This window comes from Zootermopsis nevadensis, unplaced genomic scaffold (genome assembly GCF_977971745.1).
Source record: "Zootermopsis nevadensis isolate Lab colony 2312 unplaced genomic scaffold, Znev_1.0 Znev_ptg000061l, whole genome shotgun sequence".
NCBI classification, from domain to species: domain Eukaryota; kingdom Metazoa; phylum Arthropoda; class Insecta; order Blattodea; family Termopsidae; genus Zootermopsis; species Zootermopsis nevadensis.
The window spans coordinates 24,075,975-24,103,943 of record NW_028259192.1 but is presented as its reverse complement, the minus strand read 5'-3'; the positions used below and the strand labels follow the sequence as shown (position 1 = coordinate 24,103,943).

The following is a 27,969-nucleotide window of genomic DNA, read 5'->3' as shown; positions in this document are numbered from 1 at the left end:
AATCAACATGTCGGACATTTTGACGTCACAATCGAGACATAATCAATATCACACCTGCTCCTCCTCTCCGATTCTCTCTCTCTCTCTCCCCCTCACGCACGCACGCACGCACATACACACGCAGGAACGCTTTTCAAAGCTAGAGACCGAATCGCCATTTTATGAAGCCATAATTATTTCAAACAAAATATTTGGAAGCTGCAGCGTCGAAGAGGCCTGTTTCCTCAAATTAAATTTCGTTTCACTTTACCTAACAAACACGACACGATAAACCACTGTCAGATTACAAAAAAAGACACTTCTGCATCTGTCATTTAACACGACGTCAGTCAAAACGCCCAAGAGCCGAGGAACTGGACGTTACCTCGACAACGCAAAGACGACAAGAACCCGTACAGCCGGCGACTGTAATCTTGAGACTTGGAAGGAATGCAGGAGGTCCGTAGCGTCGGAGGCACTTCCTCGCCCCGCAAGTCCCAATATTACAGTCGCGAGCTGTAAGTCTGTCGACGAGTGTCGACAAAGACGTGCCCGATGATGCGTTCAGACGGACGGCATCGCGAGAGGAAGGCAGAAGGACTCAGAAACTCGAATGTTGACTCACTGATGCCGAGTACAATTCGTTTTTCAACAACTGACTAAATTAAAAGCTGCAGGACTTTCAAAATCGCGTACGCTTAAACTGAATTTGACTTCGCGAGGCCCCCAGGCAATTAAGTTGTCCGGGCCCAACAACTCCATAAAACAGAGGACCGTCGCGAACACCACCACGTGCGATTTCCACCTGTTTATACACCTCACGCTCGTTTTTACTCTGACCTCGCACACGGCTCGCCCTTTGAGGGTGACTGGAGAGGTTAACTATTAGGGCTCTGAAGCTTTTTTATCCCCATATTTTTATTAGTTTTCTTTGTGGAGCGACAAAATGCCGATAGAATGGACCGCGACCCTATTCAGAAAACTCTGTTGTATACCTGCACCAAAACACACAAAAAGTGGAGAAACATTTTATGTAACCAAACCCGAGTACAACTGATCTCTTGACGTGTAAAATTACCACGCTTCTTTATAACACGGGGAACTCGCGTATCGGGTGGTCCACAAGTCACACGTCATTTCGTCTTTGATGTAATATTAGGCAAAACCTGACTCTGGATGCTCAGATCGCAAATGTCGCAAGCGGAAATTCTAGGACCGCCCCCTACGGCGCCCGTAACTCAGGATCTTCGCTGAACACAGCTTCGTATTCGGGAGGTCCCAAGTTTAAACCTCGACCACATATCGGCTGAAGTTCTTCGTGGTTTTCCTCAGCACTATAAGGCAACCACTTTAAATTAGGCCACTACCACTTCCTTCTCCGTCTTTTCAAATTCAGTGTTCATCAGTTATCCGATCGCGCGGCGGAACACAGTCTGAGCTGACTGCGTCGTTAAACAACAAAACATTGACAGTGTTCATCCAGCATTCTGTCAGGTTTTGCACGATCAAATTCGGTGTATAATAGGCAAGACTCTAACATATTACAAACATGGCGACGACGCGAAAAACCGCGCGGTCACATCCGACAAAGTCGATGTTACGAGATCCTACATAAGAAGGCGTTCACAATGACGACATAATCTGCAAGAAATTTCAAATCGTGAACAACAGAAGCGTATTTGCTCGACCAGAATACGTCCAGCATCTTCGTACTTTATTACTGGACTGCAAAGTAAACACGGCATTAGGAGCACAAGCTCTGCAGTGCTGGGAGTGTCTGGGGAAAAACGCAGGCTCTGGGATCTTCCCGGGCCTCCTTAGAACGAGGGCAATGCGTCACGTTAAATTTGCGACACACGGAGTCAGAGATTCATGGATCGGCCAGTAGACGCCATGTTTGTTCTCTCCGCCGACTGATCGCTCGAGAGAGGGAGTGCCGATGATCAATAACGGTCCATCACCGCCTGGGACTGCGCGCATCTGCGAAGCCAAGTCGCCAGGATCATCACCAAGTCTTCGCGCCTGCATGGACAAATCCTTTCGTGGCCCTATTCAACGCCAGCGACGACAAACCACGGTCGTACAGCAATTTGAGAAGAGAATGAGCATTTCGTCCGTGGCGTCACTTTTGTCTGTGCCTGTACTGGTCAAAGAAAGTGGCCTAACGTATTCCAAACGGACGAAAACCTAAGCTAATCGGAATTTGTAAAATAATTTCTTCGAAGTCCGTGTCACGTTATTGTTATTATTACAACTGCTACTAACCCTTTAAATAATAGTGGTAACTTTGTGTACCACAAGGGTCAACACTAAATTGCACTTCGCCCACAGATTGTATTTATGTGTCCGCACGATTCTTTCAGCAAACAGCGATTATTTCCTTGAAAAGCATTAACTAGCTGAACGTTGTCATGGAGATGTTTTCTTTGCGGTACGGACTATATTCTCAAAAACACTTTTGATGAACTTCAGTTTCGAAGTTAATATTAACTGCCTGGTAGAGGAAAGCAACAGACAAGCCGCTGTGGGAGACGCCGAGAGCTTCGTAAAAATTCTTCTTAATCTTATCGGGCCGTTTCCTCCTTGGTCCTCTTACGACAGATTATCTGATGATGATTCCGAGTGCATGTCTCCCACATCCCAGCGGAGGAAACTGAACAAAAATTTCCGGGCGGCAAGCGGCTGATCCTCAGGTCGACGAGGTAAGGCACGGGGACAGTGGAATCGAATGAACGGCAACCGCGAGGTTCTTCGCCCCAGCCGGCGTCTCCTCTTACCTGCTCTGCACACCGTTAAATGCCTTCCCTTAGTCGTCGACGTCCGTCTACAGCAAATCCCAACGCTCATCTGCAGAGCAGAGCTGCCTCTGGAGAAGCTTAATTACGTAGCAAAAGAGGGGCCTCTGGTGAAAACGAGGTTCTGACTGTCATCGATCGACGGTCACTAACAGCAAATTCATAATTTTTCTAGACTTTATAACGTAAGCGAGATCTGGACCTACTATTCAATGTAACAGATTTCTAATGAAGGCAGTTGCTAGGGACGTAACTTCTGGGTGTGTAACGAAAACCGCGTGACAGTAACCTGGAGAAAGGCGCAAAATGAGGAGCTGCATAGTTTTTACTCAGTACCAAATATTAGGGTGATAAGTCGAACGATGACTGGGTGGACAGGACATGTAGCACGCACGGCGGAATTTTTATAATCACTCAAGGATGGGAGAATTTGAAATGGAACAATAAAGAGAAGTGAACCTTCCGATTGCATAAAGGGAGGGGGATTTCTTGACTAGCTGAGCGACTACCAGCTTCTCCGGGGACATCTGACCGGCAAATTCACTCTGAAAAACTACGATTCATAAAACGTCGCCTGACATTCGACTGGAAAATTACTTTCTCGCACTGAACAAAACTTAAAATACTAAAAACATTTCCGCAGAAATACACGAATTTTTCATGAGGACGCGTTCCTACGAAGAACACGTAGTTCACGGAAAACGTGGAACGCAGATGATACCAAGAAATCTAATCAAGGTTCAGATTTTCCGTGATAAAGGAGCGTCCAAATACGACTCACCGTTTTCCTTCGGCGTCTGTCCTTCGTCCAGTCCTCCGTTCTCTTCTTTATCTTCCTCTGTCATTGCGCCAGCCATCGCCTCTCCTCTCCTCACTGAAAACAATTGAACGCGCAGGCTTAGAATCCGCAGCTTCGCTGTCGCTCACCGACTGAAAGGAATTCTCGTGTACCTGAAGCTTTGAAGTTGGATTCGTCCCTTTCAAGGTTAGCGCAGATCCACCATGGTCGCGGAAAACTACCCTCCCCGTGCGAGGTTTACCGACGTCTGCGAGGGTCCGGGGGCTGACCAGCCGACTTTGGTCAATTGGGTAAGTACCAACAATGAAAAGCCCGCGCAGAAACCCCAGTCAGAGTTAACTTGAGAGTGCTTAGAGTCTAATAGAACACGACCGGAACCTATCCGCGTTGTTCGCCGATTCGAATGTTCTTTGAAGATCGTTCTCCAAAAACACAGCCAATGCGAAAATATGTTCTGGTGTCGACATTAAGCACCTCCACTCCCCATGGACTTCCTTGCTTATCCTACAATTGCGACAAGCGTTGTTGATCGCCTGTATGTTAAATGGGCCATGGCCGATTTTACTACACTTGATGTGACGCGACCTCAGCAGTTGATTGCGCATCGTAAAACAACAGAGAGAACAAATCTCAACTGCGTTTCTAGTTCGAAGAGAGAGAGAGACATGCGACATCTTCAGTGACCCAAAACTGAGCTCCCTTGCTTCGCGCTTCGGTCGGCTTAACCCTCGCCATTCTGAACGCAGCGGCGATCAAAAGAACCTCCCGCTCCATTTCACTGCGTCACGGGTAGACAGGAACTTAGCAATGCAGACACGGACACAGAACGTGAGAGTGTCAGTGGATTAATCTGGCTCAGGATAGAGCTCGTAAAGGGCCTTCAGGTTCCATAGAAATCGGACAATTTACGAAACAGCTGAGTCACTACCAGCTTCTCAAGAGGTATTGTTCTCCACGTGGTTACTCAGTGACTAGAAGATAATACGGAGGGTAGACGGGACGAAGTGGTCAGTGGCCGAGTTTCTTCGTGGACTGACTGTACCTGCCGATAATAAGAGCCAGGGATTTCCAGAAATAAGGCTCTGGCCCGAACAGAGAAGCTTCTTTGCGAAGGTAAAAACAGATGCGAGGCGACGGACATTGGCTGTACCGGTCAACAGGAGGGCGAGGTTCACCTGGGTGGAAAAATCCCTTGCGACCCCCATCCCACCCTGTCACAGCAGCTGACCGAAGCCACCCACCATCTCACCACAATGGCTTTTTGAAATTTCAGCAGAACTACCCCTCCACCGCCATATTGTAAAATGCGAACACAGCAAGAATTTTGGGCAAGAGTACAAGCAGTGGTAATTAAAATGGCCGCATTCGCTGGTCGGTATCACAGGGCTACTCAACTAAACTTCGTTTTAACCCCTTGCAACCAAAATATATATATAAATAATACTTAAGAATTCAGTCCGTACCGCGAAGAAAACACAACCCTTCACCGTTACGAAGATCAACTGGTTAACGCCGTTTAAGGAAATAATCGCTGTTAATTCTGAGAATCATACGAAACGCATAAATACAAAATGCAGGTTAATTATTAAAGAAATGGTACATGGCTTTAATTGGATTGAGTAAGGACTTTCACATGAACATCCAGGACTTCTCCAACACTTCAACAGGATTTATGAAGCACTTCTCCAGGACCAAAGAAATTCCGCATAAACTCTCCAGGACTTCTCAGGCACTACCATAGAATTTCTACAGGACTATTCCAAAAATTTTCCAGGACGTCTCCAGAACATTCACACGACCACTCGATGAACACAAGAGACTTTCTAAATGACAGAACCTAACCCATCGTAAAATAACAACCTAACCTAACCCAACCTAAACCAAAACGCTACCTAATCCAATGTAACTTATCCCAATCAAGCTTAAACGAATCCAAAACAACCGGCCTGCATTGTTCAAACCCACCACTGCTTACGGACTTCGAAATAACCTCCCAGGACTCCTCCAGGATTTCTCTATGAAAGAAATTCCGCATAAACTCTCCAGGACTTCACCAGGAACTTTCCTGGAATTCTCCAGCACTTCTCCAGGACACAACCTAACCCATCGTATAACAACGTTATATAACCTAATCCTAACTTATCCTTCTAAGGAATCTGAAGGGTTTGGTTTAGTGGTGATTGAAGGGAAAACGAAATATATGGTCATGCCCGCATCACGTGTCTAGGGAATACCACGAAATATCAACATTTGAAGGGGTGAGTCAGTTCAGGTATTTAGGAGCTCTGGCCAAAAGCCAAAACGAAATAAGATAGGATACAGAATGGAAATATCGTAGAGCATTTTATGCTAACCTAAAACTTCTTAGAAACACCAAAGCGATCAGTCGTCACGTACGGATCGGAAACGTGGACATTAAAAGCCGGAGATGAGAATGCGCTGAGATGTTTTGAGAGAAAAATCTTACGGAGAATATCTGGACCGGTCCAAGATACAAATGGCTGGAGAATAAGATATAACCAGGAGCTTGACAGATTGATAGAGGGTCAGGACATAGTGGGATTCATCAAGGCTCAGAGACTGAGGTGGCTGGGCCACGTAGAACGAATGCCAAAAAGAATTCTGAAAGGAAGACTTGATAACAGAAGAAGGAGGTGGATAGAAGATGTGACTGAGGACCTGACGATAATGGAAATTAGAGGACGGAGGATAAAAGCAGCGGATAGAGAAGTCTAGAGGACAGTTGTCAATGAGGCCAAAACTCACCAAGGGTTGTATCCCATTTAAACTTAAACGGATCCAAAATAACCCACCCACAACCACTTAAGGACTTCCACATAACCTTCCAGGACTTATTCAGAAGTTCTCCAGGACACAACCTAACCCAGCATAATGTTGCACAACCTTATCTAACGTAACCTAAAAAAACCTAACACAATTCGGGTTATCATTGCAGCAGAAACAGGAAGCTTGCACATTTACAGTTCACGAATCGCTGTCCCTCGGATCAAACTTTGGGTCAACTTAATTTTTGATGTAGGCAGCAAGCATCCCTGAAACGTCGGTTAAACTTCTACCATATTACACGACGCAACAACCCAGAAGACATCTTCGGAGCCCGACAAATGTAAATTACACCCTCCAAGTCCTATTTCTATAAGATCCATTTTAATATTATCCTCCACCGACATCTTTACCTTTGACTATAATAATTCAACAAGTCAAAAACTGTAGAGAATGAACAGTTGGTTTAACGTCGTTGCAATCGACTGCTTGAGTCATCTTCTGCTGACACTGGTTGAGGAATCTCGCAAGCCGCCTAATGACGGGTCACGCGCAAGGTCACGGAATTTGATAGGAAAACCGCAGAAGAGGAAACAGCTGCCGGCAAATCGTAGCCCACCGGACGGGCACCTGTCGTGACACACGCGTTTTAATTAATCGGACTCAGCGGGCCCGAGGGCATCGCCGCTCCGAGCCTTCCAGACGTCTGCGGCCTTCAGAGGGGCGCACACACCACCTCGTTCGGATCGAAACTTGCCTAAGGTTCAAATTAAACAATTTGAGGCGGCGAGAATCAAGGAACTGCTCGCATGCAACCCGGGATCGGATTTCCGTGAAATTTGGTACGTCCGGTTTACGCCACGGCACATTCCACACATCCGTAACCTGGAAAACAGCCAGATTCCAGCCCCGGCCGCTTTGCCCGCAGGATAAACTCCTTCAGTACCGACTACACAGCAGCCGAAGTGTCCGAGCTCTGGTCAGCGGCTTCAGAGCCCCGGAAGACGTTCGATAATCCCGTATTTCTGCCTGCTACTGCCCTCCAGTTCGTTGGCAGGCTTCGCCGCATCGAACTTCCCGAGAACAATAATATCATTCGATTCTTCGAACGGACAGGAAGTAATGAGACAGCTTTTCGAGCTGAGCTCCCCGCGCGCCGCCTGACATCAACGCCGTCCACATACGGAAGAATCACGTCCAAGGACTTCCACGTTCTGCGAGCGATCGCCCGTCGGTTCACACACAGAAGCTGGCGGTCGCACATCTGATCAAGAAATTCCCCGTCTCCTGTGGAACCCGAAGGTCCAGAAACGAATTCACGAGAGAATCCACGCCCTTTGCTCCGAAACTATGACAAATTGTTTGCACACGTCGTATGACTCCTTGGATGGGGGATCGGCTCATCGCATCTGCTACGAGTGAGATTCGGACCGGCGATGTGAGGTACCGCTCTGTCCAAGGCCTGACTGTCCAACGATCTGCTCCTTTTTAATATTATTCTCGTATATACGCACGTCTGGGTCTTCAAAGTGACATTTTCCCGCCATTTTCTAACCAAATTCTATATGCAATTTCTCATCCCGCCTATGCGTGCTGCATGCTAAGCTTCTCTCGTCCTTGTCGTGTTTCTTCAAAGGCGCAAATTACGAAGATGAACTTCGCTCTCTAAGCTAAAATTTTGTACGAGAGAAGGGCCCGTGTTAGATTTGTCGGAGTCAGGAGGACAAGGCACAGCGGAAGTTGAACTGAACCAAGGATTCCGAGATCGGTTGTTCGCCGAAACCTCTCTCGTCCTTGTCGCCGTCAGCTGAGTCAGCCGCTGACAGGAAGCAATGAGCAAGTGCGCGAACGCTCAAACGGAAATGCCGACCATTTCTGAGTCGCGTTCGCCGAATTCAGTCGGCCGCATGGGGCACAGCGCTTCTTGAGAAGCTGACGGTCGCTCAGCCGGCCAAAAACATTCTCCGCCTCTTATGGGCCCCGACGGCCGACAACCACCGGTCCCTACCCCTGACGCCCGATATCCTTAAAATCCATCTACTCCTATGTCTTCCAAATTGCTTCTTTCCTTGAGGCTGTTAGACCGAAATTGTTTCTAACTCTAAAATATTCGTTGCTGTGGTAACCTGCATCAACGCTCGCAAACTTCTCCCTGTAAACACGTGCACTTAGCGAAAGTCTTACAAATTTCGACAGCGCCGGGCAAAACAGGGCAAGTGAGAGACGTGACCTTCTTATTCGAAATTCAACTTTTGAACCGAGTAATTTTCTCTCTGTATTCGTCATCTTCTGTTATCGCTCAAGGTACTTTACTTTATAAACTCAGTTCTGCACGTCTGTCTGTCGGTGACTTTGCGTATGCAGTAGAAACGTCGAGCGGCTCGCGATATCCAGGAATATTGACGGCCGACGGTCTGTAAGACTCACGGACGGAAAACCATCCCTCGGGTATTGAACAAAGGGAGAGGGTGGCTGAGAGAGCGACGAATTGCAAGGGTGGGTTTCGGTAAAAATAGGGGTGGCGAGCCACGAGGAGGGATATTATTTTCACGAAAAGAGGAAAACAGTTTCTTTATCCATGATTTGTCACCGCCGGCCAATCAAAAGTAAGAGATGGATTCTGCATGACGACCCCCACATCCCATCCCCCTAACCAGCGGACGTTTCTGTCATACACAGCGCCATTTTTACTGCAATAAAACTTATACGTCGCCTAAATCCAAGGGCTGGGCCCCCAACTGTCCGGGTCGTCTGTTCGCCACACGAGACTAGAAACAGTTTCTTCCTGCAGTAAAGGCAACCGGAGCTTTAATCTGACGGGCAGTTTACGACAACGCAGCTCGAGTGTGACGGCTACTCAAAACACAGGAGATCCGTCGGCATGCTGTGAACCGCGCTCGCCACCGGACGTGATAAAAGGTGCAGCGCAGGCAGCATTCGTAAACAAACAGGCGCAACCAAAGTTACTACGTGGACAGAGGACGAGTTTGTTTCCAGTTCCTCTGCAATGAGTCGTCTTCTTAAAGTGCAGAGGAACATGAGATCAACTTTCGAGACTTTTCCTGTTTTACAGAGTTTACGGCAACCCCCAAACTGTAGCAGAGCGTTCTAGAAACCGGGTGCAGTTGAGTAGCCCTCGCCCCAAACTAAAGGTCAGCCAACTTGTTTTCGAAGCCAGAAAGAAGAATTTGGTGGGTTTTGTAAACACAGGCGACCGACCGTCCATGGATGCCGCAGGTCACTGACCCCACCAGCTGCATCAGCGCATGCGTGCAGCTTATCACGTTTCGGCACTGCGCCCTGGGGGTTTGTTCAGGATCCTTTCTGAGGCAACACGAAAATCCTGTCGGCAATTACATCAAGGGGTGCAGAACCGAGCGTTCGTTCAGTGGCTTGGGCGTGGGTCACCAGTTCGCATGATAACGGATCTCCGGATGGCGAAGGCACACAGTCAACTGTTTCAGTCTTGTTCTGCTTCTCAAAGGGCGACATTAATCAAATCAGGCGGTGAGCCTGAAGACGCTTTCTTCTGGGTTGTAGCGCCGTGTAGTCTGGTAGATTTCCACCGACGTTTCGGAGGTCATACTGCCTCCGTCATCAGGGCGATGAAATAGAAAATGGCAAAATCCAGAACGGGCGATGTTAGCCGACGAGAAAACAATGCAGGCACTTCCGTGGAAGTAACATTCTCCTGGAAAACGAGTTTCGACGTCGGTAGCACCCAAAGGTCTGTAACTGCGCTCTGTTGTAGCAGTGGCCGCCCCTTACGTCTTCTGCACCCAAGTGACGCAATCATTAATTCCTAATTAAATCTAGCAAATCTTTTGAATAATTTTAAGGCGTCTTTCGGAGAAACTTGTCAGTCTATTAACCACCTCGGGATGGCCTCTGTGTCAACAGGAAGACGATGCACTGGACAGGGTAATTCAGTAAGTTATAAGCGTCAGAATGTGTCTCGAGAAAAACCGGCGAAAGCGTGTGATTAAGACTGATCTCTGTGAGTCCACCTCAGAACTTAGCCTAGGGGTTCAAACTCAGAAGGGCCCGTATTTTCTCGAGGCGCGGCCTACGTTTTCATTGTCTGTGGTGTTTGTGCCCACAAATCAAAATGTTCATAAACAGCCACGAAGTGTCGAAGTTCCATTAGCATCTGCCTGAGAGGGCAGTTGAAGCCCCCTCCCCCGAGCGCCCACTGGCTATCCGATCCATTATCCCTCGTTCACAAACCCTCCCCTGTTCGAAAGCCGCGGTGTCCACTGCTTTTACAACATTTCAACACAATATTCCAAGAACCGAGAGTTTCTGAAGGCAAAAAGTGGGGACTGTTTTCGAGAGACAAGGGCAGATGTTGTTTGCGATGACCAGCCGGTGGTAGGTAAGCTCGCTTCGCCTGCAGCGGGTACCTGCCGCTTTTGAGGCAGCCTGTCTCATACGACCAACCCCCACAATTCCAGACTTTCTTTCGTAAAATCGTTTGTCTCTTATGTCTTATAACTTAACACGCCAACAAAGTTTCCTTTTCTTTTTTTAAAGACAGTTTTCCAAAAACCCTTACACTTTACGCACAGGAAGATTGAAACACGCAGAACTGCGGAAAGTGAGTGCCTGTTTGACGGCGCACAAGACATCTTTATTCGTTAGAACCGAGTTTTGTATCAGCTGTTAAAGACTCTGACCTGCTCCTTCCCTAATTCATAACAATCGTCTGGACTCAGAGGACGCCATCTGAACTTTCTGTCTACGAAGTCGCTCTGGAGAAACTCAGTCAATAAATTCCCTGGAATCCAGAAGGTTCATTACCGTATTCTTAACAGCCAGCCAGATGAATCCAATCCACAGCCTGGAATTGCACTTCGAACAAATCAAAACCGACGTTTTCGCGTGCAGGCCTCAACTTTTTCTCTGCACACAAGCGAAAAGATTTGGTGAAGCCAAACGTTGAAACCGATAGGCAGAATTAGGACGACAGTCTCTGCGCGGTCACGTTTCAGTGGATCTCACTGCCTCCATCATCAGGGCTACCGCCGTAAAAAACCCGAAATCTCACTCGTCAGAATGTAGGCTACCTGCATCAGCGGTGACAAACACACAAGCCGGCCTGCACGCACGCACGTGAAAATCCAACTTAAATTTCGGGCAAATTCGACCTCCCAGAAGTTTCTCCTCCGGGCCAAGAGAGTGTTCAGGATACAAGAAAATTAAACAATTCGTGTGAAAATTATTTACGAAAAGGGGAGTGAGGGCGAGAATACAAAGTTTGATAAATAGGAGTATTTAGGTCGTGTGTTGAAAACACCAACATGGCGACGATGCGAACCTGACCTTAAGGCTGTGGTCCCACGCGACTGATGTCTTCATACGCTTTTTTTGTTGGAAATGAGCGTCCTTCCGCGTGATTTGCTATGATTGACAGTCGCGTTGTGTCCACGTTCCGAACTGACGTGACGTATAGGAACCCCCGCCCCCATGCATCACATAGGAGGAATGAAAACATCTTTTTTCTAGGACCCCTCTCCCCCAAAACTCCTCAATTTCAACTTTATTCGACAGCCCTAAAAAAACGCACGCACGCACGCTTCTTCTATAAAAAGATTTGCACACACGGGGGCAGTTTAGTGAACACAAGTGACGACCTTTCATAAACACCTCCGCTGTTCGTACGTGAGACGTAACATTAGGACCGCGCAATTGCCATGGAAACCAAAGCCCGGCGTTCTCTGAAACAAGGGAATGATTCCCCCTCGCCCAAGAACGTCCGCCCAGCCCATAAACAGTGGGTAAGGCGGCCGGAGCTTGAAGCTGACGACTCGCCTCTGTGTAACGCCAAGGTTAAGAACTCGTTCAGCGACGCCCAGAAACTCATTAATGACAAACGAGGATGACACACAGCGCCTCTGGTGGGAAATGCAGGCTTCGAACGTCAGTCGCGGTTTTCCTCAGTCCCTCCAGGACAAATGTCAGGCAGAGCGAGTCTTTCTTAGTGGAAGGCTCAACACGGTGCCCAAAAACTTTTAATCTCGGCCCCATGCGTGCTTCATGCCACGAGTGTCCCTTCCGAGGCGAAGCCCCCCCCCCCCCCACACCGCCAGTGAGTCAACAGATTTGCATGGCAAAAAACTGGCTCTCTGTAACTCGTGTTCTGATTGGCTGGTGTGGGCCCCGCCCACGTATTAAATTCATACCCAGGTTGGTGGAGTTGCGATGCACCGTTCAATGAGTATTGCGGTGACGTCATCAGTTACAGTACATGAATCATACGACGGGGGTGGGAGCTCGCAATGAGCCAATCACGAAGCCAGCCTTGTTTCCAGGCACAAAGTTCTTCGTGTAGGCGTATGGCGGAGTGAGGAAAAACTCCACGCATTCCTAAAATTCGGGATTTATGGGAGCAAGCGGTCGCCTCACGCCCCTGCCGGGAATCGAACTTCGTCGTCCTGCCGACCAGATCCTGAACACTCCTAAGGGCCTCTCATCATCCGAGACGTCGGTCTCTGCACGCCGGAGCCTTTCCGAAGTCAGTCCGTTTCTGGCTTTTATGATGCCTTGTCTTTAAACCTCGCGGATGGTCGCCTTTCTCAAAACGGCCCGCCTCCGGTACTGTTAGCCAAATTAATCAACTTCAGACGCGCTCTCAGCTCCATTTTAATATCACCCGCCCACCTGTGCTCAGGTCTCGTCGCTTGAGGTTTTCCTCCTGTTAAGAAGCCGTGCCTTCAGCCGATTTCTCCGTTCCTTGTCGAACGCCACTGAAATCGGTCGCTGCGGCCGATTTACGTGTCTCAACGAACGCACGAAAACATTCTGAAGCCGAAGTTCGTCTGAATTAAGTATTTAAGAATTCAGTCCGTACCGCGAAGAAAACACAACACTTCACCATTACAAAGATCAACTGGTTAACGCTGTTTAAGGAAATAATCGCTGTTTATTCTGAGAAACATAGTTTGTCTGATTAATATTTAAGAATTCAGTTCGTACCGCGAAGAAAACACCACACTTCACCGTTACTACGATCGACTGGTTAACGCTGTTTATTATCAGACAAAAAAACAGCCAAGGCTTAGCTGACAAAAGATGAATTTGTTTTGGAATCCCCGTTTGCCGAAATGTGAGCTTCCCCATCTGAAGGCAGGCTCTTAATTCCGAATTCTGCCCAATTCACCATTCCTTAGGCCTACACTCAGTCAGCTTACGGTCCATCCAAGAAAAGTTCAGAAACTGCGTGGAATTGTAGGGAGCAACTGAACACCACCACGACACGTCAGTGGGTGGAATCTGCGATCGTTTCCTACGGCAAAGAAGGCGCTAGGCCTCGGTTACATCTCAGCCGCCTTCAAACCTCAGCGCAGGCCATTTCGAAGGCACGAGGCCTTGCACGAGTAGGAAGACCGAGACGCTAAGCGCCAGGGAACACGTCGCTACTACCAACAAAATAACAAGAAAATCAAATTTCATGAAAATCGAAGAGTCGATTCAAATGCTGAAACGGGGGGGGGGGGGAACTGCACCCCACGGCTTTTCCCAGGAAAGGAAAATGTGTCCGGGGAGCCAAGTGGAGGTATGGAGCTTGTGTTCAAATTATTCTTCGATAATCTCGATGTCCAATAGAGCAACCGAAGTTCCTTCCCCCTCTCCCCTTCAGGCATTCCCAAACCTTGGGCAGGTGCCCCTCGAAGACGCGGATTTCTCCCCCTTGATCGACAAGTGTCGGCACTTAGGTACGCTTTAAAGTACTGCGACCCTGCGCCCCACAACCACTGACAAAACATGTTTTAATACGGAGGGCAACCTGAAGGTGTTTTAAGATCAGTCGACGACGCCAATGACTGAAGGAGCTACAACAATAATTTTAAAGAGGAATTAAGTGCTTCGAAATTATCTCTGTAATTCAAATAAAATGTATATTTGACTGGGTCAGGTCCCTCACAGCTGACTCAGGTTAGGGCAACGTTCCCACCCTCTGTCAGAGACGAGTCTGCGGATGGGTTATGAAAATTTATGAAGACAACTCACTAATTAACATCCGCAAAGACACACAAATTACTTCAACAAATTCAGTGATGAGTTATTTTATTAATTATTCGCTCGAAACAAAAAGACATTCCTCGTTACGGGTGTGGAGAGGACCGCAAGCCGCCCTCCTGGTCCAGGGCTACCCCAAGTCCGGCGTCGGGCGCTAGATAAGGCCTACACTCGGAAGCCGCCACTTTCGCCCACGACGCGACTCAATGAGTTTATGTCTGCAAACGAAACGGAGGATCTGGCGTCCAAGTAGCACAGCTTTCGAGCTACTACGAATTTAATATTACAAATTTTTATTCGTGATTCACGTACTAGAAAATTCCGTGTTACGTCAAAGCCATCGCCATTATTAATAATAATTAAATACAAAGACCTTCTCATTGAAATAAGAAGAATGTGGAAAATGAAGGCAGAAGTAATTCTAATAATTATAGGAGCAACTGGAACTGTCTCCAAGTCACTCAGAAAATATCTGGCCAACATCCCGGGCGAACACGACGTCAGGGAACTTCAGAAGACCGCCATTTTAGGATCTTCATACATCGTTCGAAAGACGCTGTCGTAATTAATACAGCCATCCCTCACAATAAACTGTGTAATACATGTAACATATATTAAAAACAAAATGTATTTCGGAAATATCTGCTGCGCGTTGTACCTCAGGGCCAAGGTTTGTCTCGGGTACACAGGAGTAAATGCCCTTTAAAGTGGCGAATATTTAATGGGATAATAATAATAATAATAATAATAAGAAAGAAACTCGCGTTCGGAGTGCGACCAATTCCGAAACGTTGTAGGCCTATCTACACAGCACGTAGCCTAAAGCTGAGACAATTGGCATATTTTCACAATTACTAGAAAAGACGTGTGCGTCCTCTCTGCCCCTCGAAATCATCTTTAAAGCCCCAGTCCAGCATCCTGACGGTGCTACGGTCCAGCAACACATGGGAAACAAATTATTCGCGGCTGCTTCGTGAACAGCGTTACGGACAGAACGACGGAAATCCCGCGCCCTAGGAGGATCAAACCCCGGCCTGCGAACAGTCCCTTTAAAATCCTGTGGTAACTATACGTACCATCTGCTTTAACAATCAATAACTCTGACTTTTGCCTTCCGAGTGTGAGTCTCAGCGATTGTTTCCGTAAACAGCATTGACCAGCTGACCTCTGAAATGGTGGTGCTGAGGTACGTGACCTCCACGCCGCCCAATTTAAACACAGAATGTGCCCCATTTTAACGCCGGCCAGGATGGACCTACCTGGGCCAGTTCGCGTAAACTCTGGAGCAACCCACGGCTGCCTCCTCCCACACCCAGCCCGAGACATCATCACAACGCAGAATTAAATAAAACAGCTCGATACCGTAATCAAGTTCCCAGTTTGACCTTACAAGATCACCATGAAAATTATAAACTCTGGGTAGGTATAAATCTAGGCTTAATTATAATTAGACGCCAACGGAGGTTATTAACGTAGGTGAAAAGTATCCGTACTTAGTCACATGACTGCCGTGATCCATGGGTCACAGACTAATGCAGGTGTGTCACATAACCTACACATCCATGTAAGTGTTGTTATAATGAACACGACAACACTACACGCCACAATTATTTCTATCGTCGTACAGATAAGGAGATTGAATAATTTCAACAGGAACCAGATCTTGCGACATTTGTTGCAGTGGACACTTCATGAAACTCCTCGCCTAACCTCAACAGGCAATACTTATCAATTAATTATAACACAGTTAAGTTACAGTAACGTTTAAGGAAATGGTTTACATACTGTTGCCTCCAGAGCGTCTTCATATCTCGCGTTGTGCACCGCCGACACTTGTTTCATAATCACAAGTCTCCCGAATTCTCCTGACCTAACAATCGCACAAAATTAAAACAACGCACTGCACGTCTTACGTCTAGCCCACTTTTCTCCGACGCAGCGGCACCGTGCTGACATCTGCACCCAAACTCTTGTATTATGCATAGATTTGGCGGTTACTCACGACACACGAGCGCGCGGCGCACGAATATTTTTCATTCCCTCTCTGTCTCTCTTTGATGTTCGTGAAACTGCGGACACGATGCATATAAGTGGGGATGAAAAGTTTTAAGTTTCAGTAGTTGCAGTTCTGCATAAAAACGGGACCTTAACAATCCTATAGGTTCCAAATTTTGAGTATCAAGATTTTAACTTGCATTTCTATATTGAAAATAACTGACTCCATGGAACAGGGCTGTTCTTGAGAAACTAAAAGTCACTCGGGAAGTTAAAAAATTTCCCACTTCTTATGGAACTAAATATTCATTGCCTTGTTCACACGAGTACCTATTCTGAGCCAGAAATAAACACGTCTATTTCAAAAGTACAGATACATGAATATTCCTGCTTCATGGGACGCATGTCATTATTATATAACCATTTAAATAAATAAGAAACAGAAAATAATTCCATTCAAACCACAAGTCAAATTATGGATACAAAATTCTCAGAAATAAATTTTTTGTAAATTATAAAATGGAACGAGAATTACTCACTAAATATTGAAGTTCCAAAGTCTGCAAGTGTCGCTGTACGATTCAGTCTCGTATTTGGGAAAATAACACAAGTTAATAAAATATTGACTTACAGCCGTATAAAGAATGCCCCGCACATGCACGTATACCAACCTCGTCTCGTCGCTGAAAGAAATGAAGGCATTTTTCAATCATTATAAACAATTTTATTTTCTTCAAATATTATGGCTTTCAGTCATGGACCTCTGCTTGAAATCACAGAGAAGGTGGTGCCACCTGTTCTTAAATAACAATAAATATACCACATTAATCGAAAAAACACTTAGAGAAAGTGAGAGATGAAAAATCTAAAGCCAACCTTACTCTACATTTTACAAGCTGGACAAAAACATGCAAAAGTATCTAAAAATTTATATAATTTTCATCATTTATAAGAAATATATTAACAAAATGCATATATATTTTCATCTTTTAATTGACAATAACCAGACAGCTTAATTATTATTATCATCATATATATACATATATATATGCTTCTTAAAAGATTATCAAAAACCGTGTAACACAGAACACTAGACTTTTTATTTGCATTTATATTGAGCATCGTTTAAAGATTTTTCCTACTTATTATTTCTAAGTCATTGCATGAAACATGTATAAAAGAATCATAGAGTTTCTGTCACAGCTTTGTAAAATGTAACCAAAGTACAGCGCCGAGGCGGCCGCCTCCCGGGTCGCGGCAGAGGTCTCGGGGGTCCTTGCCGCCGCCGCCGGGGCCACGACCCAGGAGCCGTCCGCCTTCGGACTCGCCGCCGCGAAAACCTCGGATCCTACAAAGTACAGCACTGATCAATTATTCACAAATATTCACATTCAGCAACAATAAATAATGCACAAGCTATTTTCTACAGAGTTGATAACATATATTTAAAATAATTATAATACTTTTACTTCATTTCTACTCAAATATTAGCCTGTAAAGTGAAATAAATATATTCTGTGATGTGCAATTGTATTCTTATGCAATCAGGCATAAAACAGCAGTCGCAGAACAAAAAAACGTATGTACAACAATAATCTTTGCAAAATTGAAAATTAGGTTAGGTACAGGGCTTGAAGAAAGGGCGTGAAATTTCTTCATCGACGCCTCGTCTAAAAATTACTCCAAATTCAAGGCACAATAAAATTCTTGGATATATCTTTCCATACAAACTAATTTGTCTTAACAAAATTCAGTATGACAAAATTACGCTAAATGCAGTATATAATACGTTAAATATTTTTTCCCATATAGGCCTAGTTTTATACTCCCACGTTGGCCGACACGCACAAAATTTATATTTAAAATGTACATTTAGCGACAGCCAACTGATGCAAATTCAAAATATGCAACAAGTAAATGTTTCACACAAATTCTATATTTATAAGAATTTAGATATTCTCTTTTTCTGATTCTAAATGTTAACAGCAATTTTCATTTATAGCTTTCAAGTTATGTCTTACTGCTACAACGAGTAAATGAGATCATTCTCTTCTTTGTAGGAACGCAACCCCTAGAAATTTCGGTTACTCGCAACAAGCGTGTGTACATGGTACATACTACGGAGACACAGGGACGTCGCCTCGCTCGCACGCCCTCCTTACGACAAGAATGCGAAAGGGGCAGATTACATCATCTGGCAGACAAGTTGAAGAACGGACCGAACAAAACGCACAGGAAATCGATCGGTCGTTGAGATTCGGAAGGATCAAATATTAACCGCAAACAATAAGCCTAACTATTAACAGAAATGTGTGTGCACCTGAGAACATAAAGAGTCTGTTCACGCGACCTGAAGAAAAGGACGACGCGCGCCACCAGCACTTATGACGGACACATAAGAGACCACAAATAATCATACAATTAAAAGTAAATTTAATCACTTGTTACCCAACAGAACTTCAATTTAGTTGCAATGACCGAGATCGGTGGGTCGCTGTCCTCGCGAACAGTCCGCGGCGAAGGTTTCTCACAAAACTGCATCTCCTTTTTTACAAAACATTAAAGTAACAGCAAAGTTTACAATTCTTACTCTTATAATATCTTAAATATTAACAATGAATGCAATTTTTTTGTGATACAATGATACACATCAAGTTTTGGAGTGTGATCACACAACAAACAAACAAACAAAAGATTCCACCGTTGAGCACAATGTTTAGAAAATAGATCATGAAGTGAGAGCAAGCGACAGTCATTGCTGATCTCCACTAAAGGCCGTCAGGTTAGGGTCACAACTGTTACATTTTCTTCTAACCTCTACAAGGTAAGTTCTTTTTCAGAAGTCAGCACATTACAGTACATAATGTTACATTACCACAAGTTGTGTTGTGTGCCATCACGCCATTGGTCGTAAGTGTCGGTACAGCCATTCACTTCACATGCGACACATCAGAAATTGGGGCGGGTTTCATCAGAGACCGATCTCATCACGCGGACAGGAGACAATTGCTTAAGCCATCTTACAACTTTCTCGCACGGAATCAATCGGCTTGGTCGGCTCGATTTTGTGAGAATGGATACACTATCAATGCACTAATCTAGCGCACGTGAAGACCAAAAACCTGGTACTTTTCAATCAGAGTGAATCACGGCAGATAAACGAGTCACTTTCCAAACTCATATACGAGAAACAAAGCGACGCCAGCCTCTGACCTAACATACGCAGACGGTGAGTAATAGAAAACATTCTGAAACTTTGTAAGATTTAAATCTTTCGTGGCACATGAATGTTATAAAAACCTCTCGGGCCGTCACTTGCTTCAGTGTCGAATCACGAACCAATGTTTCAGAGACACCAACCCTGACGATGGAGACAGAACCGGTCTCTGAAACATTGGTTTTTGATTTAATACTGAAGCAGCTGATTGCCTGAGAAAATTTTATAACACTTTGAAACTTGACACAAACTGACACGGGCTTGTACGAAAATAATTCCACGCAAAATTTCTAGCCTTGCGTATTCTACAATGTTTGACATTTCAACATAAATGACTGTCAGAACTTGTATTGATATTCTAGGCTGCGGTTAAATACATTAGTAAATTCCCAATTTACCTACTTTTTAATAAACTTACTACGTTCAGTAATGAATTAACTAACATTGAGTCTGAAGGTCAATGCTCTTCACACTGAAACGATCCTGAGCCAGTTCCATCCACTTTCCACCTCTTCTTAGTCCTCGGTCCCACCCAAAAACATTCCTCGTCTCACTAATCCATCCTACGTTCCTGGTCCACCAGCCTCGTAACAGTCAAAGAAATAACCTGTATTTAAGATTCGTCAAACAACTGCAAGTATTCTTACAGAACATTAATGTCACAGCGAAGTTTACAAGTTCTATATTCCTTTAATATTTAAAAACATTCAATTATTAACAATTAAAGCAACTCTTATTTTGTAAAAATAACACAGTAATTTTTATTTTAACGACACTATGTGCTTTATATAAAATACTACACGACTCACTCACATCGCTACTGGATACAAATATTTTCCTGATCACAGTTCTTGAACACTTAAAACATCCATTAAGATGACTTCTACAACCGGAAATTAGAATTTATAACTGGAACGTACTGTAATGATCACGATGACGGTTTCTCTCATAAGTAAATGAAGGAAGAGTCGCTGCTAGCCGAGTCAGACAGCATCACACGGCAGTGACATTAATAATGGATTGTGAGAGATGAATAAATGACGGTGCCTAATAGTTCTGCAAAATGGAATACAGTGACAGCGTACAGAAATGAGCCAGTTGACGATTACTAACAATCTTGCACGCCTCGCCCGTCCTGAACGACAGGTTCATGTTCTGCTCTCGCTAGCCGGAAGAATAACGGTAAGACGGCATCACAGACGCTGGGAAGCTGATAACCCCATTCTGATGGTGAAACACCCACAACGGACATAAATTCTATCTCACGCTCTCACACCAGGAGAAGTGACTCATTAACCATAACAACAGAGTGCAAAGGCAGAAACTACCAGACCCTTGTGCGCGTACACGTACACACATTTTATTTTTTGTCATTTTACACATTATGTAAAAATGCAAGACTGGCAACATGAAATAAGTAATGAGGCTGTATTCAGCACAAATTCACATCAGTTCACAGTCTGATGCCAAAGGGCTTCTTTCAATCAACGTACAAATAGTTACTACCTCTGAATGGTGCGTCTCAATCAGGATATGAACCTGCAACTCCAGTGTTTGAGCAGTTCAAGGTCAAACATGATTACATGTGTGACCACAGTCTTAATTCTGGGGAATTTTGCCCGAGATGAAAACGTCGTGCCTTGATCGGCGACACATTTATCCTGAAGCCCATGCACACGGTCTATGAGCGCGAGAGGGGAACGACGGCTTAGCACCGTGCGAGGACGAGCGACTCGTATGCTACGTGTCCGCAAAGTCTAAGCTCTGGCAGAGAATGATCTGCAGTGGGAATTCAAATTAGAACCCTCTGATGTCTAATAACTGAGGGATCACTTACAATCAATGCTGTGGCTCACAACATAACTAAGATTGTGTTTATACAAACAAATCACATTAATTTACTACATTCAGTTACAAAAGTTACACCTATCGAAACCCACGCACGCCTTTATGAATGACAACTCATCAAACAATTAATGCCAACAAGTTTTACTTTTCAGTCAAGTGATGGAGAAATATCTGTAGACAATGCAACGTGCATGAAAAATACATCAACCATTCTAATATATATATAAATAAATAATATATATATATATTAGTACAGACAGAAAAATTATTGATGGCAGGAACAGTATTGAGTTAACAGAGAGCATTATCAGGCCAGTGGTGACATCTACTGGGCCAGGATTTGTGTTGCCGCTGCTCAGCGCATCATGTTCTGTAACTCATCATCCTTAGCGTTAGTTCACGTAACCTCTTCATAGGCAAATTATATGAAATTCAGTGGGAAATATGTCCCCACTGCCTACAACAAGGCAGCAAACTGCATGTACGGGTGTGTGTGTATATATATATATATATATACATATATATATATGTGTGTGTGTGTGGAACGGACTTGATATGGGGGAAATCTGAAGTGGGAAGTAGATTTCCCACTGCCCACGGAAGGGTTTAAAAAACTCTCACCTGTATTTCTCAAACTTTAACACCAATTAAAACACTTATATAAATATTGATAGAAACAAAACAAATGTCAGGGCTGAGTTTGTTGTAGAGAGATTGAAAATTTTTGACTTTTTCTAACTGCATCCGCCTGACGCATTTCTTCAAAATTTGAAGTTCCGTCTTACCCGGGATGTGACAGTACTACTTTAACGTACAACAGTGTAACTGAGTGATAGAAGATGATAATATGCCGAGGCATGTGATAAGCCGTGCCTCAGAAACTCTTAAGTGCACATCCCACACAGGTAACGAATCAAACCCTGAATTGTCGGTACACGATTGCAATTTCATGTATAAAAAAAAGGGAAAGGACAGAGGTCTACAAATGTTTACAAAAAATATACATAAATAATAATAATAGTAATAATAATAATGATAATGATGATGACGACGACTATGACAGAAGGGACGAGGATAAATTAGCTACTGTATTCACTCAGTTTCTGAAGTTCAAGTTGCTTTATCACTAAAAGGAAACATCAGTCTTCGTATGAATTGCTTTCTGCCGACGGTATAAAATAATCTCTTTCTTTCTTCCAGCAGATTTCACTGTTTGACCAATTCCAAAAATAAATAAAGGAACATTTCTTTGTTACCAACAAATAATTAAATAACTGGCTGTGCTGATGTTGTATATCAACACATTTAAGAATACTTGATATTTGAACTCACTCTGCAGATCCACGACCATAATGGTATCGTGTCCTCGTATTTCACTGAATTTCAACGACGCACGAGTCACAATTCGCAAATTGTTCCTGACCCAGAGCAGCAGAAAACTGTTTACGTGCACTCGATCACATGAGGCTGTGACGTTTCGATCACGCTAGGCCTTGGCGCATCTGAACTGCTCATGTTGGCAGTCGTGATGCAATGTTGGGTTTGTTGAGCATCGTACGAATCCCTCGAATCCATATCAGGAATCTCTTTTTCTAAACTCCCTGCAATCAGCAAAAATAATGTTTAGCACTGTACAAAACACTGACATTCTCATGCAAAAAGGGAAATGACATTGTGATTATAGACTGACAAATAAGCTTCCAAATTTCACTTCTACGCACAGTCATTTGTTCCTCTCCACACGCGAATCAGTTCCTACAGACAATGAGAAGATAAAGAAACTGTAAATTCCTCTTGACAAAGCTTATTTTTATTGATACTTATGTTTGGAATTACGTTAAATATTAAACAATTATATGGAATGTGGTCTTGCAATCTTGCAGATGATCACCAATTAATCTCCTACAGGACTGTACAGTATGGTCCAGTCATCGCTGCCAAAAAGAGCGAAATGAGAACTCCGTGTTTTACGTTTTGCGGACAGCTGCCTTAAAAAAATTTGTACGTTGTTTTACGGGGTCACTACGCATCATTTCAAGGCCATACATTGGGTTGTCTTTATGTTGTTCTGATATGTAAAGTCCTTACTACTGCCATGTTGTCAGTACTGATTACAGGAAATCAAAAAATTGGAGAGACTGGCGTGTCCTGTACCGAGGTTTGTGAAAATTGGTCTGTTGGTTCAAAAGTTGAATGGCGACATTACGCATCAAATGACTATTTGTTCTTTGTTAAGAAAGGAAAGGGGGCTAAAACACATTGCTGACATTTGGCTTACATGCCGTTTTACACGAGTATTCAGGATTACAGATGTTTCACAAATTACGCTTTACTAGCCGTCAGCGTTCGAGATAACGGTCACATCGCGCAATGAAATACGGATTCTGTATACTTTACATTATTGTTTTTGAAATGTCCTCCCTTCCGAGCTATGAATTAATGTGGTCCCTCTGACTGCATCAAAGTGTTCACTCACCCAGACTGATGTCTGAGCCCGCATACTCGAAGTAGGCCGGCGGGGATCCCGCAGCCACTGCCAGTGCCAGTTCCTCCTCTATGTTATTTGGCCGACAACTTGTCGTCTTCCAGTGTGTTCTGCGGAGCAAATAGAACCGTTATGGATACCGTCCGCTCAGCCACACAATAATGAATGGGATTTTCCGAGCGACGCATCTTAATATACGTACGTAACCAAACATTTACTCCTCATAAATTGGTTTAAATGCAATACATTCTTATATTTGCTGAATATTTACTTCAATAAATGCTTTAAGTGGGAGGGGGGAAAATCCTCTTTAGGATTTGAGGTTTTCAGAGCTGTGAGTCCGAACAAGGTTTCTGGGTTGTTGCACCGTGCAGTCTGGGAGTAGTTTACTGACGTTTCGGAGTACAAAGTATGAGTTAGTACAATGTCCCATTCTGTCCCTCTGCCCAAGCACAACGTGCAGTGGCCCCAGTAGCCGAGGACACAGACCTGAGTCCGCTGGCGCTGATATACTTCTTGCTGCAGCCCTGGCAAGTGTAAGGTCTCTCATTGGTGTGGAGACGTTTGTGCAATTTCAGGTGTACAAACTGTGTGAACTTGGCAGGACAAAGGTCACATGCATAAGGTTTCTGGCCCGAGTGCAGTCGAAGGTGAGTCTTCAGGTTCGAGGTGGAGCTGAATCTCTTCTTACATATGTCACACTGATGGGGCTTCTCCCCTGCAACATAATATTGACATGGAAATTATTATATTTGTAACAGTATATAACAAGGTTCTTATACAAATAAAAGCACATGACAACAGGACCGATTTCTTATGTTCTCGGTAACTTTCGGACAGTATGATCACATTTAAAGTACTTATTCCAATGTTTCTAAATTAAATATTCCATACGTTCTTACAGCACTGTTACCGTAACATTCTGAGTGTCTTCACGTGATTAAAAAAAGAAATAATTTCAATTATGAAGATAGGAGAGTCACGAGGCCAAGTGGGAGAAGTACGATAAACGAGCAGACACCGGCATCTATTTTTCGGCCACAAATAACCTCGCCGAAAATGCCGGGTAGCAACTGAGCTGCTTTAAAGTTCCAAAACTCGAAGACAAAAAGTTCTGCCGACGCTGCTTTAGAGGAAGAGTTGTAAAGTGGTTATTTTACTGGTCCATCATCAGGGACTGATGTTATGAGTGGCGCAGTCACTAATCATATTTATACACATAGTTGGAGTTCAGCAGTTACCTTGTCTGAGAGTGGGCCACTTGGGGGGGGGGGGGGGGAATGGGCAGCATTCAACTCATTTTATCTCTTTTATTTCTCTGGTCAAATGTCCCTCATTTTCGCCACGAAATTACAGTGTTGGAAAAACATTAACTTGAGTCAAATAAGCTAAGCGGCCCACTTCCTAGTCCGCACCTTACTCCTGCCACACCACGCACCCTGCGCCAAACACAATTTGTTCTATGACATGGAAGATACCGCAATCTGACAAACCTGTGTGGACTAGATGATGTTTCTGGAGATGAGCCAGCTGAGTGAAACTCTTCGGGCACACATTGCACTTGAACGGACGTTCACCGGAATGAGTACGCAAGTGCACCTTGAGGTTGGAGAGCTGACCAAATGTTTTGCAGCAGACATTACACTCATAATGCATCTTGCCATCTTTCTTCTTGAGTGGGTACGGGAGAGACTTGTAGCCTCTGGAGCCCCCATGACCGCTGTTTGGACTGTGGGGACTACTACTGCGGCCACAGCTTCCCGCGTCTGGGGACGCTGACCTCTCGCACTTCCGCGGCGACAGCTGTTGCAATGGCGCCAATGGCATCAGCAGATGGTGACTCAGGTGCAGATTTGGATTTGAACCATTTGCAAGTCCGCCATTCTGTAAACCAATCATGGGTGGAGGGTGGTGGATTCCAGGAGTGCCACGTTCCAGGATGTGATTTGAAGAGTGAGGTGGAGAGTATGACGTAGGACCAGGTGGACTGTGGTGGTGGATCATACCGCCATTTTGTGTCGAATACAAGCTGTATGGGTAGGGTGAATGGCCGTTAAACACCGGAGCCGACGGAAGGATACTGCCAGGTTGTCCGTTCAGATAAGTCACCTCTGGATGCGGAATTGGAGACTGGGGTCCGGTGAGGTAAACTGATGGTTGGGGTGGAGTTGGTGTTCTTGGAGAGTGGAGAGGTATGCGTGCCGGTTGTAAAGGTGGCAGAATTAGATGTGGGTGTTGGGGAGATAGGGGTGGTGGCTGGGGAAGGACTGGAGGGAGTGGCTGTGTTGTGGTTGTTGCAGTTGAATTAACTGTGCTGGAACTAGAGTCTGGACTGCAGGGAAGGGCACCGTAGCGATGAGACTTCTTGTATGAGTAAGCCATTTCTGTAGGTGACGATGGAGGGGGAGAAGCAGCTGGCACCCTCTGGTTCGAAGCGTCCTTGTTGTTGTTGGTGTCAGTCCTGTTCCTTGTCAGGATGTTCTCAAGAATGCTCATCGTGGGGGGACTGTGCCTGCTTACCACATCCGGTTCATAGTACAGTTTAGATGGCTGAATTTGTGGTACAAGTGGTGGAGGTGGTGAATCAATAATGATCACCGTATCAGTAGGGGTAACTGCCCTTCTTGGAGATGTTACTGGAGTCCGCCGGCTAGACGCCAAGTCTTTATCGCCTCCTTCGACATTCTCCGTAGTATCAGTAGGCTTAGTTTTGTAATGATATGCTTTTGAGATCTTGATTTTCACTTTGCGATATTCATTTTTCTGGATGTCTGGTGGTTCTACGACCACAGCCGTCTCCCTCTCTGTTGGTTTCTTGCTGAAATTTGATATAAAACGCAAACTTAGTGCAATGAAGTTAGAAGAGTGACTTGAGGTTTGACCTGCCACCACACTGTGCAACTGTAACATGTAAATTAGATCCCAAATTAATAGATCAATCATTCAGTGAATGGCATCTGTACAAGCTGTTTCTGTGTATCACAATTTGGGTTGATGACCTAGAGGACTGGCACGGAGCCACAGATAAACATAACAGGAAAGAGTCTGACCTGAAGTCCAGAACGTAGTTGTTGTCACTGTCTGAGTCACTGCTGTCCTCTGGTGGTGTGAAGCCATCATCATGATAGCCATTGCTGTGGTACCCCTCATCTGATCGAACAGAGCCATCTGTGGGTGTAAGTTGCGCCGGACGCGGCTCATAGCCATGGCCTGCCACTTCTTTACTGGGGGATGGTGTAAGCTGTGCTGGGTGTGGCTCATAGCCACCAATATGCATAACTTCTTTGCCAGGGGACACCACAATCTGGACAGGGTGCGATTCATATCCACCAACGCGATCAGCCGACTCGCAGTTACTCTCACTGGAGTTTGAAGGATCGGAGGGAACCGCTGCGGACTGCTGCTGTACTTGCTGACCTGCAACAACCCACAACACATCGCACCCCATTTAACAGCACTCGCATGTGGCTATAAGTCTGGTGAGTTGCTAACTGTAAGTGGGGTGTGTTTTCTTTTTTCATACTTATATTCAAAAAGTTCCCTAGCCTCCGACAGTCATCATCTCCTTATCTTTGATGTATGATGGTACGGTATATATTACCTCTAAATTTCAGCGTTATAATTCAGGCATAGGCACGGATTTCGGGGAATGGAGGCTGTAACACGCAAAAATCTGTTAATGGTCCTTTTTGTCAGGTATTGTTTTCTTTTGAAAATATCCCCAAGATCACTTCATAATTCCTTTAATCCTTTCCTTAACACATTCTACATGAGAGCCAAATTTCTCTTAGTTTGAAAGGAGATGTTCCTGCGTATGGACACACGTGGTCCTAGTGCATTTTCGTTCCTTACGTATCCTCTGCAGCATAAGTTCTCCTGTCAGAGGGTAGTTAAGCCTCTCGGCAAACTCTCGGCAGTACCACACCAGCAGCTCTTGGTTCGGCAAGATCGGTTTGATGGTGTAGAAGTAGATGTTCATCTGTCCACACACAGAGGTCAGGTCAAGTCACATGACACGTCAAAATATCACACTGTGATAAAATGGTAT

The 27,969-nt window shown here is 44.9% G+C and overlaps 2 protein-coding genes across 3 annotated transcripts in view; both read right to left on the bottom strand.

Moving 5' to 3' along the window:
- Nucleotides 1–16,380, bottom strand: part of lin-28 (protein lin-28 homolog) — a 31,491-nt gene extending 15,111 nt beyond the window's left edge. Inside the window, exons 1-2 of the mRNA XM_022078275.2 lie at nt 16,162–16,380; nt 3,556–3,648 (exon numbers count right to left, since the gene is read on the bottom strand). Of these exons, the coding sequence (XP_021933967.1) occupies nt 3,556–3,648; nt 16,162 (94 nt within the window). The 5' untranslated portion in view covers nt 16,163–16,380. The remainder of the gene's footprint in view (nt 1–3,555; nt 3,649–16,161) is intronic.
- A 692-nt stretch (nt 16,381–17,072) lies between these two features.
- The window catches only part of Blimp-1 (PR domain zinc finger protein 1), a 76,955-nt gene continuing 66,058 nt past the window's right edge, over nt 17,073–27,969 (bottom strand). For both annotated transcript variants that reach the window (XM_022078289.2, XM_022078291.2), the window contains 6 exons: nt 27,774–27,900; nt 26,972–27,338; nt 25,415–26,739; nt 24,411–24,639; nt 23,913–24,031; nt 17,073–23,037 (listed from right to left, as the gene is read on the bottom strand). In XM_022078289.2, the coding sequence (XP_021933981.2) occupies nt 22,880–23,037; nt 23,913–24,031; nt 24,411–24,639; nt 25,415–26,739; nt 26,972–27,338; nt 27,774–27,900 (2,325 nt within the window). In that variant the 3' untranslated portion in view covers nt 17,073–22,879. The remainder of the gene's footprint in view (nt 23,038–23,912; nt 24,032–24,410; nt 24,640–25,414; nt 26,740–26,971; nt 27,339–27,773; nt 27,901–27,969) is intronic.